The sequence below is a fragment of the Falco naumanni genome, chromosome 6 (genome assembly GCF_017639655.2).
Source record: "Falco naumanni isolate bFalNau1 chromosome 6, bFalNau1.pat, whole genome shotgun sequence".
Taxonomy (NCBI): domain Eukaryota; kingdom Metazoa; phylum Chordata; class Aves; order Falconiformes; family Falconidae; genus Falco; species Falco naumanni.
Window position 1 is genome coordinate 34,654,437 of NC_054059.1, and position 17,969 is coordinate 34,672,405.

Sequence of the window (17,969 nt, forward strand, 5' to 3'; positions counted from 1 at the left end):
AGAATGAGCACAACTGGGATGTCTCCTCAAGGCAAAGGGAACCAGACCATTATGAGCTTCCACCTGGATGATCACCAGCAATACAAAACCAGAAAAAAAGGCCCTAGTTTAGCATTTTACCCCTAAGGCCAGTATATTTAACTGGATATCTGGTGGTTCAGCAGCACAGCAGCAGTGCTGGGCCAAATCCAAGTCACAGCCTTCTGGCCCAGGAGGAAAAGTTGTTACCAAATGAAGCATGCTGACAACATATGGAGGCCTGTGCTACTGAAGCAGTTTCATCCTCATCCAGAAAAAACACCCTGTAAGATTATGCCAAACACATGATTCAATTTAGGTCAGAGCTCTGCTGCTCAAAGCACCCTGGCCACTGATACTACTTGGAATAGACTGGCCTGGTTCAGTGCTGACTTTACCTCTTTTCACAGGTTTTTCACAGGGGATTATTTTTTTTCTTTAACCTGAATTTACTAGGCATTAGGGAGCAGTTTACTACTAAACATATTTATCCAGCCTGCAACAGCTCCTTTTTTATTCATTCCCATCCCAAAGTAACTTCAGGCACATCTGAGGCACGGAAGCTGTGAGGCCTGCAAGCTCTGTCTTTAAAGCCTGTAAGCACCTAACATTATAATGTACATAGAAGACACCTGAAAATGGTCACCCAAGAAATGCCCATCTACTGACAGCTAAGCTCCTGCCTTTGGTCTCCTACCTAGACACCTACTACTAGATGGTATAAAGCTGGGATACAATGCTTAGGTGCAATCGGATCTCCATTGATGTGAATTGAAAATACCTTCCATGGAAGCAGGATGAGTTACAGGAGAATAAGAGACAATGTAAAATCAGATACAGGATTCTTGGTTCCACTTTCATGTTTCTGCCTTGACACTGTACATGTGAGATTTACAAAAATAACAATAAATACATGTGGAAATTTTATCCTTTTTATAGATAGGCAACCACTGGTTTAGAGTGAAAAACTGCCTAACATTTCATGCTGCAGCCCTGCACCAGTAAAGACCAAACTTCTTACAGAAAAGAAGTTACTCTGATCCAGTAAGAATTCTGTTCTCAAAAGGAATGGAAGCAATAAACTACACAAGGATTAAATACCAGATCTTGTCATCCTTCAATGCACTAAAAGACCAAAATAATCAAGACTTTCAAATACTATGTCAAACTGTACAGAACAGAAAAGCAAACTTCTTGCTTGTTTTGGCACAGCAAGTTCTTTACAGCTTCTACTTGTTTTAAGTTGGAAAATACAACATTGCATTTGCTAAACCAGTAGATCATTTTCCTATCCAAAAAAGGACAGCTTCTTTTGTAAACTTACCAGCTAAGGACCATTTTGTGGGAAGCACTGCTTTATCAAACTTCTCATTGTAAATAGTTACTTAACTTTTTAAAACTCTTCTTCAACAAAAGAATAATTTTGATACTGAGTAATTAAGCATGTGCTTTGTCAAAAGAATAATATTTGAAGTTTTCTTGTGATATCTAAAGGATTAAGTACTTCAAGTAAAAAAGATGATTCCTGGACATCAGCAATTATATATGATTATAATAGCAGGAGCAATGTCCAAATGGCACTTCCAGTATTAATCATTGTAGTTGACCCAACTTGGTGTGGGAGGCTTAAGAGCCTGGAGTGAATGATCCCCTTGGAAATGATTCAAGGTAATTGGGAAACATCAAGAGAGGGCTCTGGCTTGTTACTATCAGTTACTGCCTATTGCTATGAAGAAGCATTCTGAAAGCACTGTCAAAGTCCAAGACAAAGAACGTTCAGTAGTGGCTGGTGACTGTGGGTGGCTGAAACAATTCAGTTCAGTCAGTCAGTGCATACTGAAGATCAAGCACAGCTAAGCCTTTCCTACTTGGGCATATACAGACTGAGACACCCTCAAAAAAGTAGTCACTACTCATGATCCTAGCCATTGAGAAACCAAATTTGCTTCCAAAAACATTAAAAATATTTTTGGGAATTCAGTAAGAAATTCCATCTTGAAGAAAATAACTGTCTGAAAATTATTGTACAGATAAGCAAACCCAGACACTAACACCAGCAAGTTTCAATTCAGTTATTGTTTCTCAAGCTGTTATTGCTTATGCCTTAGCAGCATTTAGCATGTGACACGTTCAGATAAGGGAAGAAGGAAAGAAAAGCCTATTTGTGAACATCATGACTGAAGTATTGGCTCTTTTGGTCTTTATGCTGCTATAACTTCACCTCCTTCTAGACACAAGTGAGCTCGAAAGCAGTTTCGACACTGTAAACATCAGTGTACGCCATAGTGGCACATCCAATGGACCCTGGTGGCTTTATGTTTTGTGGTGGAACACTGCAGTGTGAAGTGCCTACTGTAGCCAAGACTGTTATCAAGGCATTCACAATGTCCCTCTGTCACTTGGATTTCCTGAGGAATGCACTAAAGAGGCACTACAAAGTCTCTCCCTCTACTAAGGCACCTCCTTTATGACCTGCAGAGGCCTTTCCTCCTCAGTCAAATTCAGCTGAAAGTGGTCAATGTTATAAAATGTTGGGATAAGGGGACAGTGACATAGAACAGCCCTACTTGTTTAGAAAACTAGGCTAAAACCAAATAATGAAGGCACCACCAGCCATACCTCATTATACCAAGAGGGTCTAAATCTTCTTCCTCTTCTTCCTCCTCTTTTTTCTCCCCCGTTTTGGCATTTTCCACTGACGAAAGCTGTGAGATTAAGTCAGGTGTCTTCTCCTCTTTGAAAAAATCCAGTGCTTCATTTTCTTCTTCTTTCTCCTTCTCATCAGGAATGTTTTTACCCTTGAAGTCAATGGCACTAGTAGATTTTGTTCCTGCAAAATACAGTAACAAATGCAAAACTGAGTACACAGGGTAACAACCATATTTTATTTAATATTTTGCCCTTTTTCCTGATGGTTGTGTTTGGGGAACGAACACAATCAGCTTTTGTGAAACTCTTATCAACATTCTTGAGTGTCCCTTTTATCCACTATGTGTCATTATGTATCTGATCTGTTTACTGATTTAAAGTAGTTAAGCAGATAAGGACAGAGGAAATTAACTTTATCTGAGACATAGCAGCTCATGTCTAATCTGCTTATTTATGTTTCTTCTATAGTCAATGGAAACAACAGAAATTCCACCTGGTGATTCATTTCATCCAAATAAAGTTTTCTGCAAAGGAGTTTCCTTCTGAAATCCTTATTTCTCTCCACTGGCTACAGAGGGGCTATAAATACTCTGCTTAGATGTAGGTAGCTAACTTTCATATAGCATGTTGAGATAAAGTCCACTTTTTGTTACTAATTTAATTCACTTAAGTTAAAATTAGAGCATCAGACAACATGAAAAAGTTTACTCAGCAGCTCTTCAATTTACTTTCAAAAATGAACCCTGAAGTTCTGACTCCCTTCAGGATGCAAGATCCATCCAGCTAAGCAAATGCAGCAGACTGGAACATGCACTTTGACCAAGTCTTCTAACCATACTTGTTAACATGTAAAGCCCAGGAGAACGAGGAGAGAACTATTCCTTGCTGTGGTGTTCCTGGATGTTCAGGAAAGCAATGTAAAACAACAAGACTACCTAAAAATAGGCTAATGAAAACCATGATGGATAAAATTAATGGTCTCATCCTGTTAAAGTAACATGGCAGCCTCCTCTCACCCAGCTTTTCACGCTTGAATCTGCTAAATCACCCAGGGCAGACTTCACTGACTAAATGTGGGTGTCTACGCTGAGCAAGTGGTCTTATACTCCTCTTACAGGCAAGACAATACTGGTTGGGGTAAGCAGTGAATGTTAGGATGCTGCTTATCTTATCCCCACAGTCATCTGTGTTTTACCATGTTGATTCTCCCTAAACACCCCTGAATATATTGACTATGTCTCCAGCACCTGTAAGGAAAGTATACACAACTAGCTTGAGGATCTGTGTTCCACCTGGTTTGGTAGGGTGAGACTGTGATTATTCTAAGGCAGATTTCAATGAACAGGTCACGTTGCTTGCACCCAATCTGTCCACAGTAAAAGACAGTCCAGACTAATTCAGCTGTAGACATGTGCACCATCATTAGGTTAATCAGCATGCAAAGATTAATCAACATGAATTCTGAATTCTTTGTGCAAGGGGTCTACTTTAAAGAGAACACTACCATGGCAAAAACCAAACCAAAACTCCAAAACTTTATTAGCAAAAGGATTTTGCCAAATATTGTGCAATTTTGCCCCCCTCAGCCCCTTCCCCCCTTGACTTTAGGAAGCTGCCTGGCTCACAGAACTTCTAATCTGGCCACACTTAACCCTTCTGCAGAATCAGCTGTTCACACATGGCGTCTTGCTAGCACCTTGCAACTTCACTTCATTAAAACTAATGCTATACTGAGAATCCTGCACAGCACTAGAGTGAAATATTCCCTGCTCAGCATCTCTCAGCTGAATTAAAAGCAGAGAGCTCATCTGTTCCATTCATTCAGTGAGTCCCTGCTATGTCCGAGGAACATAAGAAAGGAACTATATGAATCACTGGAAAAGGATACAAAAGGAGGGCATAAGGCTAACAAAAAGTAATTAAAAAAACCACCAGAGCCCAGAGAATGGGTTTAACTAATAAAGAATCTGTCTCTTATTCAAATCTTTCTCAGGGTCAATAAATTGCTTTAGGACCCTCTTCAACAAGGCCTAACAATTTTATTAGGAATGAAAACCAGACAAAATGTGGAACAGTTGACCACTAGGGAGACTCTGCACTGCCCCTTTAGGGTCCACCCCTCCACTGTCAATGTATGATTATTTTCAGCCTTTGAAACTTGCATGTTAATTCACAGCTAACTAGGAATCACAGCTTAGGTATATGCCTACGGGAAATCAGAGATGGTGGGATCGGTACCTTCAAAGCAAGCATGGTCTTCTTAATGAGGCACGTGTCCACTGAGAGAAGGGGAAAACACTAGCAAACAAAACATGACTATGCAGCACTGTAGATGCACAAGAGGATATTTTTAGCAGCAGCCTTTATTCTGGTACTCTCTAGTTTTTGACCACCTGAGTCAAGAACTTCATAATGCTTTTATCAATCACATTCATGGGAGAGGGTACACTCACATCTTTTAGTTACCTAAAAATTCCAGTAACTCAGGACTTGCTGCTAGATCCTCATCTTTTGAGATGAATTTCATTATATCATTGAACATAACTCTTCGTTCACAAATGTCAGATTCTCCCACGAAGAGAACTTTTCTAGGTAAGAGTGGAAGAGAAACTTGTGGATATCGTGCCGCCAGTCTCTGGTAAAGCTCCTCTATCTCGCTGTACTTCTTGGAAACCTGCAATGAAACGTGCTGCCTGGGTAAGGAAGTTTTTGTTACAGGGGAGACATGAGAAGCAAAGCAGCAGTTCAAGCACTGTGAAACATTAATGCTGGAAAATGAAGTGGAAAAACATGTATTACCAAGGAGCTTTACATATAGCCTAGTAAGTGCTTGTTATCTACACAGTGAATCCCCAAACAATGTTGCTCATCTTCTAATCCTGTTATTAAAATCTGCTCCCTAATGGAATTGAAGTTCACTGCCAGATCCCAGTGTCAATTTGTCTGACTCATCAACTAATGAAATACTGGGAAGGTCACTGCTCCAGATACTTTAACAGCAAAAATCCTTGTCCACTAAAAATGACCTATATAATGCCCAGCCCTGAGAGATGGGAGGGAAAAGAAGCCTAAGTAGGTAGTGATGGAGAAAGCTGCCTGAATCTTTTCACCATTGAGCCTGAAGATCCATTTCTCAGCCCTGGTGGGTTTTAGTGCCCTTCTGGCTGTTAACACCTAAAAAACTGGCACGTCTGCTGCCCTGCAGAGCACCTAATACAGAAATTGAAAGGCAGAGACCTCATCTGACCACTAACTATTCAGTTTTTCCACGAGAAAATAAAAACCAACAACCTGGCCATGGCCTACAGGTTCCCATATAGGGGGAAGATGCCAACAGTGAATGGAGTCATTCCTTCTGCAGACAAAGACAGGAAGCCTGAGGAGAAATAAGACCCAAGATATCACACAGAAAGCAATAACCATGGGAATGCTGGTTAGAAATTGCGTGGCTTCTATGCCACACTAAGTTTTGAATTCAGTACTTTAAAAAATCAACACACAAAACCCACACACAAACAAAATGCTATCTCTAAGTGATGTTACAGGCACAATGGAGAGGACTGTCATGTTTTGTGACTGTGGTATCATACAGACAATATATTCACCATGGCCCTCCATGGCCCTATAAGCTATGAATGTTTTGATGAATACAGAGTTAGAATTCAAAAAATAACCCAAAAACCTAGTGCTAGAGGAGTGTGTATGGCACAGATCTTCTGCTAGGATCCAGCTCTTATCCTCCTGTAACACATATTGGTAAACTCTAGTGCAGTGAATCCTAATTAATACTGCAACATAAAAAAAGATGGAAAGCACCACATCTTGGGATACAAGAAGGCAGTTCTTCTACCAACACAGTGAAAAAAGAAAGTTAACCCAACAAAAAGCATGGAAGTAGAAGGGAAACAAATTGTAGATTAACCCAGAATCCATAAACCACATCTACACTAGCAAACTAAACACTATCAGCCATATTCCCAGGCACTGGAACCTGACAGTATCTATTAGGAACCTTATAGTATCTATTGGGACCTGACAACGTCCAGCACAATTTTGATTCTGGGCAGTTAGCACTTCTCCAGATAATTCTTCAGCCCAAGATTTAGCCTGGTGCAGAGACCACACAATAGCCAGCTTGGGTACTAATGCTCACTGCAAATGGTGTGGAAGTTTAATACTATGGATGCAGCTAGCGTGTGCTAGCTGCCCTCCAGACCAGAGAACAGGTCCTGACATTACAGACACACCTCGACTAGCTTACTAAATCAGATGTAGGCATAAAGAGTAATAACCACCTTCGCTTTCATGCTTCCCTGCCTTTTGCAGTAATTATCAACCAAACAAGCTGATCTGAAAACTATTTGCATTCCAGCTGTAAAATGTTCACTGTGGGTTCAGTGTCCAGTCACAAATGGTAAGCAGCCCTACAAGAAAGATCCGAAGCACAAAAGCAAACCTGAGTTGTCAGGGGAATGAAAAACAAGAATTTTAGACTTGTCTCCTGTAAGCAACACAGGTAAATGTGAGCAACACTGTGCCCTGCATGCAGGATCTGACACACAATTCGGCAGCCAAGCACTAAAGTGATGGCAACAAAGAGATCTTCCCAGAATAAGGCAGTCCTCCTTCTGAAAGATACAACAAAAACAGAGAGGAAAGCAACTCTGGAATTTTTGAATTGGTTTACATTTCTAGTTTGCTAGGTCCCAGTAGCACTCTGAACAGGGTATAATGCCACATCCTCTCCCAAAACCACTGTGTAAACACAAACGTAAGGGCAGTGAGGAATTTACTGGTACTTTTTTTAAAGAATGAACAATATTACCCTCCACCCAGAAAAAACAAATCAAGTCTGATTTGTGAAAAATGTTTAACATCTAGTTAATTTTCATAATAAACAACAAATTGATGTCTTAAAGTATTACAAGTCAGCAGCCAAACAAGACTATGCCAAAACAGCTTTAAAATACCCAAAAAGTAACGCTGAACTGAGAGACACAAACTTACTCCTATCTCTGCTTAATTTTTATTCCTCCTCTATCAGACGCTGTAAATTATTCCTAAATCTCAATTTATGTCTAATTACACCATTGAACATAAAGTGAATGCACACCCTCGCATCCTATCGCTAATTGAGCCTTTGTGAATCTGCGTGGGCTTTGACCACCACCACAACCATAACACAAGATACAGCGCAGAGAGTGCGGTAAGGCTGCACCCAAAGCACACCAATAGCTACCCCAGACCTGCGGCACACCATGCAAGCCCATATCCAGCAGTGCGGGGATGCCCTCTGCTGGGGTAACCTACCACACAGGCAAGATGTTAAACCTCCAGCCTAAACCATTCCCCACCTACCTAAGCCCAATGCTGGCCTCTGCAAGGCCCTGTCCGCTGAGGCTCTTCGCCTGCTGTCCCTCTGCCTCAACCCCTGGCTGCTTCTGGCTCCTCTACATCTCCGCTCAACGCTACTGCTATCTTTACCCCGGTCCTTGTGTGGGAAACGCAGAAGACAGACTGGCTGAATCCAACAACGTCAGACTGATGTATTTAGCATCACAGAATGGTTTGGGTTGGAAAAAAACTCTGAAGATCCACCCCCCTCCCATGGGCAGGGACACCTTTCATTAAATCAGGTTGCTCAAAGCCCCATTCAACCTGGCCTTGAACACTTACAGGGATGGGGCATCCAGTTCGCTGGGCAAGTTGTTCCACTGTCCACCTCCCTCACTATAAAAAAATTTCTTCATTATATCTAATCTAAATTTACGTTGTTTCAGTTTCAAACTGTTGGCCCTTGTCCTGTCACTACAGGCCCTGGTAAAAACTCTCTCCCCACCTTTCTTATAATCCCACTTTATATATTAAAAGGCTGCTGTAAGGTCTCCCCTGAGCCTTCTCTTCTCCAGGATGAACAACCTCAACTCTCTCAGTCTGTCTTTACAGGAGAGGTGCTCCAGCCCTCTGATCATCTTCACGGCCCTCTCTGGACTTGCTTCAACAGGTCCACATCTTTCTTGTACCAGGGAAACCAGAGCTGGATGCAGCAGCACAGAGGCCATGCAGAGGGGCCTTACAAAGCACCAGCCAAGTCTTGCAGAGTGTATTTTCTCAGATTGAGGCCCAAGCATCACAGAGCATTCTCACACCTCTCCAGTCAGAAAGCAGTGCTCTGCTGTGACAATTTCGGACACTTTTAACTTGATGTCCTCTGACAGTTTTCCAGGAGAACGGCATATCAGCATGTAACAAAATTAAATCTGCCTTTTTCTGGTTACCATTCACAAGCCTTTGAAAATAGTTGATGGATTCTATGGCCCAAAATGTCAGGATAAAAAATAAATGTGGCTTTAAAATCCATTTTATCAATTCTATTAAGTAAACAAAGTCATAGCTGATCAATATTCAAATATTTTCCTTCTGCTTCCTGTAACTCCTCTAGGTCTTGACCTCATGCCTCTAACTGAACTCTGTGAATACTGTGGAGCTAAACGCCCACCACCTGTAAGTCAGCGTGAGTGCACGCACTTCAAGGAGTTCTGTCAAGTCACAATATCAAAGGCTTAATCTACTTCACTTCAAAAGAGTTAATCATGCAAATATAGCAAAGCATGTGCATATTTGCCAGGTCAAGACCCTATTTGCCTGTAACAATTAATATCCACCATAGAACTTAAAAAGAGACAGGGATGGGCTGAATATTTTTTTTCACCAGGAACATATAAGTAAGTTGAATATGATCAAACATAGCTACAGGGTTAGGAAAACCACCGGGAAGTTCAAAGCAAAAGCCTGAAGTTTGCTGCTAATCCCTCAAATCTCATGCATGTGCCTTGTTCCCTTCATCATGAGAACCTCATACATGAGTACACACACCAGAATGCCTGTAGGATACCAGGCTGGGACTCTCAGTTGTGCATAGAATTTCATCCCATTCGGTATTAATGAGATTCAATGTTTCCTTCCCCTTTAATGCTCTTTTTAATGCCCCATTTCTGACCTCAACTTCATATGCTTTATATCTACTGCAAGGATTTCAAGAAAACGGAGATCTCAAAGCTAACTCAAGCCCTTTGGCCAGCCAATGCATGCTAGTGAAGAGTACTCTTCATTTTATAGTATTTAATGAAACACATATGGCTACGGTGACTTTGTTTTCACAAAGCCCACTTCTTAACACTTGCAGAAAATTGAGATGAAGCAGCACTGTACTTTAAAACAACCACTAGCTTTGGATACAGGAATCAAAAGCATCCCTTCTCACATACAGCACAAACCAAGCCTTCACTTGTACACTCCTAATTCAAGCCATACCAGAATTAATGTTGCTTCGTGACCTCGTGGGTATGCATTATGGTAGATTTTAATTACATGATCACATGCTGTTCTCCCCATCTGTTTTGCCCAGTAGAAGAACAAGCACTCTAATATTTCTTTTTAATCAACAAATTCTTAATGGCTGTTGAACCTATTGCTACACTGAGCAGGGATTTTTTTCCCCCCCTCTCACACCACAGAGGTTATAATGTGAAGGAATTATCTTCACAACATACCTGTATGGTCAGGAAGTAGCAACTCCAACACACAGATTTTGAGGCCCACAGAAAGAAGGCCAACATATGCAAACAGGCAATCATAAAAACATAGATGAATACACACCCACATACTTACACCCCCTCATTTAATGAGAGGAAGACAGTTCCATAGTAAATTCCTCCCAAAAATGTGCTGTTTGTCAAACACCAGCAGTTACTTGTTTAGCTTTAAAAAAGAAAGAATTTGGCTAACAAACATAACCTACGAAAAAGAGGCAATTGAATTGGGCACAGATAGAAAGAAAAGGCACTATAGGCTGGGTAGATTTTTTAATAAGGCTGTGAAGGGAGAAGTTAATCGCTAAAAAAGGTAAGGTGTGGCTAGAAGAAACACATTTAAGAAAAAAAAGGCCTTTCCTTCTCACAGAAAATGGGAGATCATCAGGCAATAATTAAATACCACCTTTGCAGCAGTACCTCTGATGCAGTACCAAAGATAAAAATAAATTCACTCTTTCAATAGGGCAAGAGTATTCTGATCTTTGAAAGAAATGCAGCTGACTTTTCCTTCAATTACCAAATATAACCTAATGGTTAAGCAGTTCTGCAACCCATTTGCCCTATTTTACAAATGGCATTTTTTTAATTAAAAAAATCCTTCCTGTTTCTAAGAATTTGGATCTGAAAGTCATCACAGAAGTTAATTTCTTCTTCTGTTAATGCTTCAGAAATATTTCAATTAAAAACGTTATGATACTGATTTTGCATAGTCCCATTAAGGCTGGGGAACAGGAAACTCTGGATTGTTTAGACCCACAGTCAAGGCTAGTAACTCCACAGGTCAGATCTGAAATCTTCTTGATGTTCATCTGGCTTTGGTCACAGGCCCTTAACATATCTTGATCCAGTGTGGTCTAAATCGCAGCCCACAGATCACAGTTAACTTGCAGGACGCTGTCTTGCTCACCATCCTTTTCCAGGGGATACAGGGAAGCTATCTGAGAAATAAATTCTGCTCAGTCACATCGCTGCCTGCAGTTGCTCACAGCCTAACGCACACAAAGCCAGTTTCCTTGCTGCCACCTAGGGCACGAGTGTGGAAAGCAGCCACTGCAACTGGAAGCAGGTGGAACAGCTAGACAAGGAAAATCAGTTGAGCTAGTATTTCATGAAAAGGGGAACCAGGAATAAGAAAGACAAAAGGTCTCAAAACACAGACCTGGCTTCTGAGGTAGCCAAAATCTGTTCAACATATCCAGAACCAATGAAAATCCTAACATGCCTACCCATCTTCTCTAACTTACATTGTCTCCTTCCTTCAACCTCTCAAATCTGACAATTTCAACAGCAAAAAAACATGTTCCCTCTCCTATCCTGCTCCCATACTTGGGAAGGCAGAACAGGCACAGAGTTGTTTCTTTCTCCTCCTTCAGATGTCTCATCTCACTCTGCCCTGTGATACAAATTCAACATGTTAGATCTGCTGCCTAATGTAACCTCATTCTTCTCTGCTGGTCCCCAGCCACCTGCTTCTCCTACACTGCACTGACAAACTCTCTGGGGAAGGGCCATGGTTCTTGTTTGTGCTGGTACAACATCCAGTAGAACACAGATGCTACGTGTGCAACTCACCTCACCTGGCTGCACAAGGTTGGGACTTGCCTCTGGGTTAAGACAACTGCCTACACACAGGAGGCTCCTCGGCTCTCATCACAGTCAGATACAGTCACTACATTTGGGAAGATGTGACTGAAACTGAACTCACCTGAACACAGGCAGCTAGCGGTACGTTGGATGGTGTACTGCATCTCGCTTCATTCTGCTCCAGGGTGCTGCCAATGCCTTTATGTCCTCTGTCACATCTGCTAGCCCTGTGCAGACACCTAGGATAACTTAAGGTTTCTCACATGGTACCATGTATGTTATGCAAAATGGATTCCCTCCACTTTAGATGCTCAGCTATATTCTCAACAGTACTGCACTGACTGGGATGGGAGCTTAGAAATCCACAGCAAATGCAGACATCTAATCATAGAGACAGAATGTTCTGCCTGAAGACAGGCATCTCTTGCCATCTGAGATGATTTGGGGTCTCCAAGGGGCTTGTGCCGGGCAGGCAGGTATCACACAGGACCTAGAGGAGACCCACAACCTTCTGAAGGCTAGATGGAAAAGCCCAGGGAACCTCTGGTGGTATAAACAGTGAGTTGTGTGCAACTCAATTGAGTATTAAGTATTTTAGCCTAGAGTTAAAGCCCCCTGTCCCAGCTGTTTAAAATGTAGAATGCTTTCCCTTTACGGTTAAAGGAGACAAGCATTCCCAGAGGATGAGTCACCTCATTCCCTTACTCTCCATTGACCATAAAAGCATGGAGAGACAGATGAAAATATCCAACTTACAGAGAGATAAGTTAGGACAGGTGAATCCCTCTGTTCCTCCCAGTAACACATACAGAAAAGACTCATCAGAATGAATTGATGCAAAGCTTCCATCCTCCAACCTCCCAGCTCATAGTTTTAAATTACTTTCACACACCAAACTACATAATACATCAGACTTAGTCAGTTGAAAAATACCAGATCTGATGAGACAAATGTTACTCCTGTCAGACTACACCAGTTTTCTTCTTTATGAAGAATGAAATGTCAGGGGCTCTGACCAGAGAAGAAATCAGAAAAGTTCATTTCACTTGACTAGAGCAAATAAGTGCTGAAGATCCTCCTAGAGAATGGACACAGGAATGGACAATCTCAGCGAGCAGACGGGCCACAGTAGGAACTCTGTTTCTCCTCATTACAGACAAGCTGATTCTATCTACTTTTTTTAAATGAAGCAAAATGTTAGATGACAACAGCCCATTTAACACCTCAGGTTTAGTCAGGCTCTTTCTTGAACAGAGCTGCACGGAAATATTACATAATACAAGCAGGCATTGCTGCAGACAAAAAAAGCAATTCTACATCCCCTTCCCTTATCTGCCTGTCTGGCCCTTCCCCTGTCCTAAACAAACTTTAATGGGGCTGTGCAACTCACAGGCTCAAGAAACACGTGTAAATTAGTACTAAATAACAAATAACAACCCCCCAAATACCCATTTTTTAGCCAGGACCAGTTCCTCAGCTGACATCACAGAATAGCCACATGGCACTGACACACAGAAGGAAACACTGCAGGAGCGAGAACAAGCAGTCAGGGACAAAAAGGGAGAACAGAACAGACTCTTACACCAGCATTGCTGCTTTTACCATGAAGTTATATATAGCATTAGGAGTGCAAGAAATGTGTGAGATCTCCTCACCATGCACCTCTTCACAACACTGACAGATGTGGCTTTATCTGCAAATCAGACTGTAAATATCCATTTGTGAGCTACCTTCTATGGAGTGTGAGTTACACTAGGGCTAATGGTCTAGCAGGTAACCACACACTCACATCACTGACATTACAGTTATCCTCAAAACATCAAAAAAAGAGCAGATGTCCATAGCATGCAACAGGGTACCTCCCCTTAGAGTCCCTTTATAGTCAATCGGCAGAGAAACGCACTTCTTGGGAGCAGTTCAGCAGACAGCTAAAACAGATCAAATTCAATGTACCCTAAATGCGTGTTTTTCCATCGACTCAATAGGCAGTCCCAGGTGAGACAGCCTAAGTGGTAATGCACATGCTATAGGTGACTTTAAAACAGGTGAAATGAATCTCATGTGCTATGTTTCAAAACCTTTACTCTGCAGGTATCGTGAAAAAGACAATTCAACTCAATAATGTTTTATATGGACGCTTCCTTGTAAAACTCTCGTTCTAAGGATTTTAAAAGCCATGTCAAGGCTAATAGGTCAAGGGTAACCCTACTGGCAGGTTAATTCCTGTTATTGCCTCACATGATTCTTTCTCCATTCACGTAGACTATTATATATTTATTTCATGTTTATGCACCAAGTCCCAGTGCTGATACACCTATCAGAGAAACTAATTTTGTAGCAAGACTTATAAAAAGCTTAATTAATTTCTATTTGTTGACCTGTAATGCAAAATGCCTTAAAGGCAACCAGAGTCATTGCTGTTTTAAGCTCCTGGAATAAAAAGTTCAATTAACATACGTATAATACTTCTGTTGCAGAAATGGTACAGACTGTGTTGTCCTACCAAGGACCTTGACCCAGGGAGGCTGTGATGACAAAGTATCTGCTACACCAGGACCAAAATAGTTAATCGAAGCTCATTAAAAAAGTGATCATTGACACAGCACTGATTAAACACTTACCATAAACTGAACTACATCTTCAGGCTTGTGCTTTGCTGATTTGAAGGCAGCCAGTCGGGTAACAACAACAATGTGATACTCTACATGGCCAGACATCATCTTCCCCCGGATTTCCCGGTATTCTGGCACTGACAAATCCAGCCCCGTGTGCGTATTCTGAATTTGCCTAGGGAAGAAAATACATGCAGAGTTCAGGCACTGGCACAAAGACTTTTAACTGACCCTCTCCTAGGATCCAATTCAAATCTTGAGAAAGTCAATGTGAAGACTAATATTTCAACAGGACACCAGACGACCCTACCCCAGCACTGTTCCTACTCTGCAACAATACAAATTTGGACATGGCCTGCTTCCTATATTCCAGGGGTCCTCAAACTTTTTAAACAGGGGTCCGGCGCACGGATGAAGTGACAGGCAGCCATCTGCGGCTGCTTGGTTTCCCCCCTCAACCCCTGGTGGGGGGGGGAGGTGGGGTGGGTTGAGGACCCCTGCTATATTCTATCCCAAAGCATCTGCCACTGGCCACTGCAGACAAAATGCCAGGAACATAGCATTTCTAGGAACAGATGTGGATTCATTCAGAACAGGACTTCACTCACAGGATTTGAAGGTGCTGTCCTACCTAGCAGGGCAGATGAGAAGATCTCATGACCTCTCATTACAGTTTATTGTGAAGCAAGGGTCCGCTCACTAGAATTCATGTCAAGCCCTGTCCACATCTCCTTTTCTTAGGACAAACCCAGGAGTGGCAGAGACAGCAGCTGAAAAAGGCCGCAAAAGGAAGAAGGAGCCTGCTGGAGCGCAGGGACAACCCGAGGTTTGTTAAGAGCCAACCAGGGAACTAGACTAAAGCCTGAAACAAAGAGAAGTGCTGAAGCAGACTGCTGTGCCAACCACACAGTTTCCATCTGTGGAAGTCCTTGAAGAAAATTAAACACCTACCAGGACTAACCAAGTTAAAGGAGTACACGATCTCTTTGAACTGCCTTCTGGTTTTGACTGTCTGATTGATAGTCTTGTTGCCAAATAGCAGAAAGGGTACACTAGCTAAAGTATCTCAGCCTTCCCATAGAAGATCCCAGTGGAAACAAAGCCACTTGTCCTTGCGTAATGAGTTAAAGTAGACAAAGAATCACAGCATTAACCTCTGAGAGTTGCCAATAGTCAGAACCACCCATGGTTCCTCTTGGAGGAAAATGCAACAAGGGAGCTGCTGCTGCAGTTCACTCAATGCATTTTCTTCTCCTGCCAGCTTCAGATCCGCTGAACCGTGGTGTCACCTCCCCCCTGGATGCCCATGCAACAATTATTTATGACATTTTTGCAACAGGAATGCCAAGATTATATTATAGTCCTTGCACTTCAAGAGTAAGACTGAGCAGTTGCTGCTGGGGCACAAGAGAACTGTACATCTAATGAAATAAAGTCTGTCTCAGTAGATTGGAAACCACAGTGACTGTTTCCCCAAAGCTAGCCCTACGCCAAGCCACAGCACACTCACTACTGCTGTCACTGGAATCAAGTCTTCTGCCAGAATCAGAAAGTTTATCATCCAGAGCATTGAATACTCTCTGAACTTATCTTTGAGTGCATCCTTCCTATGCGTGCATAAATGTTTTTTAATGAAATCAGAAGGGACTGTTTAAGAAAAAACCCACAATTTTATTTTCATTGAACATTTTTTCTGCCTTTTTTTCTTTTCTTTTTTAATCCTAGCCGTATGGCTAATGTCACGTCCCATCTTCCCTGGACTTCCTGTAGATTGCAGAGGTGTCTAGCAGCATTCTTGCCTTTAGGAAATTTAGATTCATTAACAGATGCCATTTTGCCTAAGGATACATGAGGTGTACAAACTTAAAATACACTTTAAAGACTTTTAAACAATCTAGTTTCAAATAAAGTTTCAAAAGACTCCTCTCATGTCAAAACTTGACTAGTTCTTTTGAAACTTGAGTTTTCCCAAGAAGGCAACCTCTGTATCTCCAATGCAAAACTGAATAAAAACTTTTTAAAGAGAGCACCTCAACAGTTCTTTATAAATTGGATAGCAACATACAAGGGCACAGGCCCAACTTGTACCCAATCCTATTTGCAAGCCATGTTTAAAACATTATGGATTTAACAAGAGCTCTACTGTTGCCAAGATTTTATACTAGGTACCCAACTGCCATCTGTTTGCTTTGATTCTGTTCTCATTTTCTGCCAGTTAAGGACTTGACTTTACACTATCAGACAAAATTTTGTTCTCAGTTACATGCTGTTGGGCTCTAAACACAGAATCAATAGTGCTTATGTATAAATACATAGGTGCCTGGCTTTCACACAGCAGCCTGTCAAACCTGTAAGTAATAGTCATTATCTGGAGTGTTGTCTCCTTTAGTGGCAGCCAAAATGCTAACTCAGAGGACACCTGCCAATAAAATGAGTTGGAGCTGGGTTTTTTTAGAATATACCTGCAGCAGAGGAAATGCTCTCCAGATGCGTAGTCACTCAGAAGTTGTGACTGCAGCTATGACAGCAAAAAGGTCTGTCAGATGGTACTCATGAGAGACTGACTTCTGTTAACACAGCCACAGAGTACAAATGACAAATTAACCTGCTTTTCACCTCTGATGTAAATAAAAGGAAAAACCACCAGTAAACCATCCTTCCTGAATGGCCTTAATTTAGCTCAAAATACCACCCATGAACAGATGTTCTGAGATGGCACAACCACAACTTCACTGTTAAGAGCTGCTGCATCAAAGAGTTCTAAAAATGTCATGTAGTAAGTACCTTAACTACACCCAGGGTTCTTCCTTTAAAGTTGTTCAAAGTCTGAGCTAAAACGACTGTAATGGAAAGCGATTAGAGGGAATGGCTACATTTTGTTTGTTTGCTTTAGGCTTTGTGATCACTTTCATTTTCAGCTCTTACAGGAAACCTACCCCTATTATCCTTTCCATAGCAACAGGATTGTGTAGTTTTTTAAACATGATTCTAAACTAACAGAAATCAGCAGGGAGGCTGAGACAGATACAGCCTAATAGCCAAAGTGCACACTAGCCCTTGTAATGTCTTAGTTTCAAAATAAGCAGTCCCAGGGTTTTAATTAATTTGACAGTGTTATTGTTACTAAAACAGAAGCAGCACCTACAAATCCCAAGTCAGAGTATAGTTTCTTTGCATTTTTCACACCAAACACAATTATTTTTACAGTAGTAGCTTTGAAAAAAGAAGCAAAAGGAGAAAGCTGGTTGTTTAAATGGGATACACGTTTATTGCTTCTATTCCTTATTGAAACCTGACTTGTGTATCTCTCAGTTACACTTTTGTCTACAATGCAGATTGTTCAGGGGAGGCTTGGGCACATGGTTAACTTCCCTAACATGAATTACTTCACCTGAATACAAGACCATTCATGCCAATATCACTGTGCTTGCATAATCAGATCATGCAGGATTGGCACAGGACAGAGGAAGGAAAAATTATATAAAGGTCAGCTGAACAGAGCAGTTTCCAC

At 41.5% G+C, this 17,969-nt stretch overlaps 1 protein-coding gene across 2 annotated transcripts in view; it reads right to left on the reverse strand.

The window, feature by feature from the left end:
- Nucleotides 1-17,969, reverse strand: part of HS1BP3 (HCLS1 binding protein 3) — a 52,804-nt gene that overhangs the window by 32,860 nt on the left and 1,975 nt on the right. For both annotated transcript variants that reach the window (XM_040598366.1, XM_040598367.1), the window contains exons 2-4: nucleotides 14,468-14,633; nucleotides 5,134-5,341; nucleotides 2,638-2,848 (exon numbers count right to left, since the gene is read on the reverse strand). In XM_040598366.1, coding sequence (XP_040454300.1) covers nucleotides 2,638-2,848; nucleotides 5,134-5,341; nucleotides 14,468-14,633 — 585 coding nt within the window. The remainder of the gene's footprint in view (nucleotides 1-2,637; nucleotides 2,849-5,133; nucleotides 5,342-14,467; nucleotides 14,634-17,969) is intronic.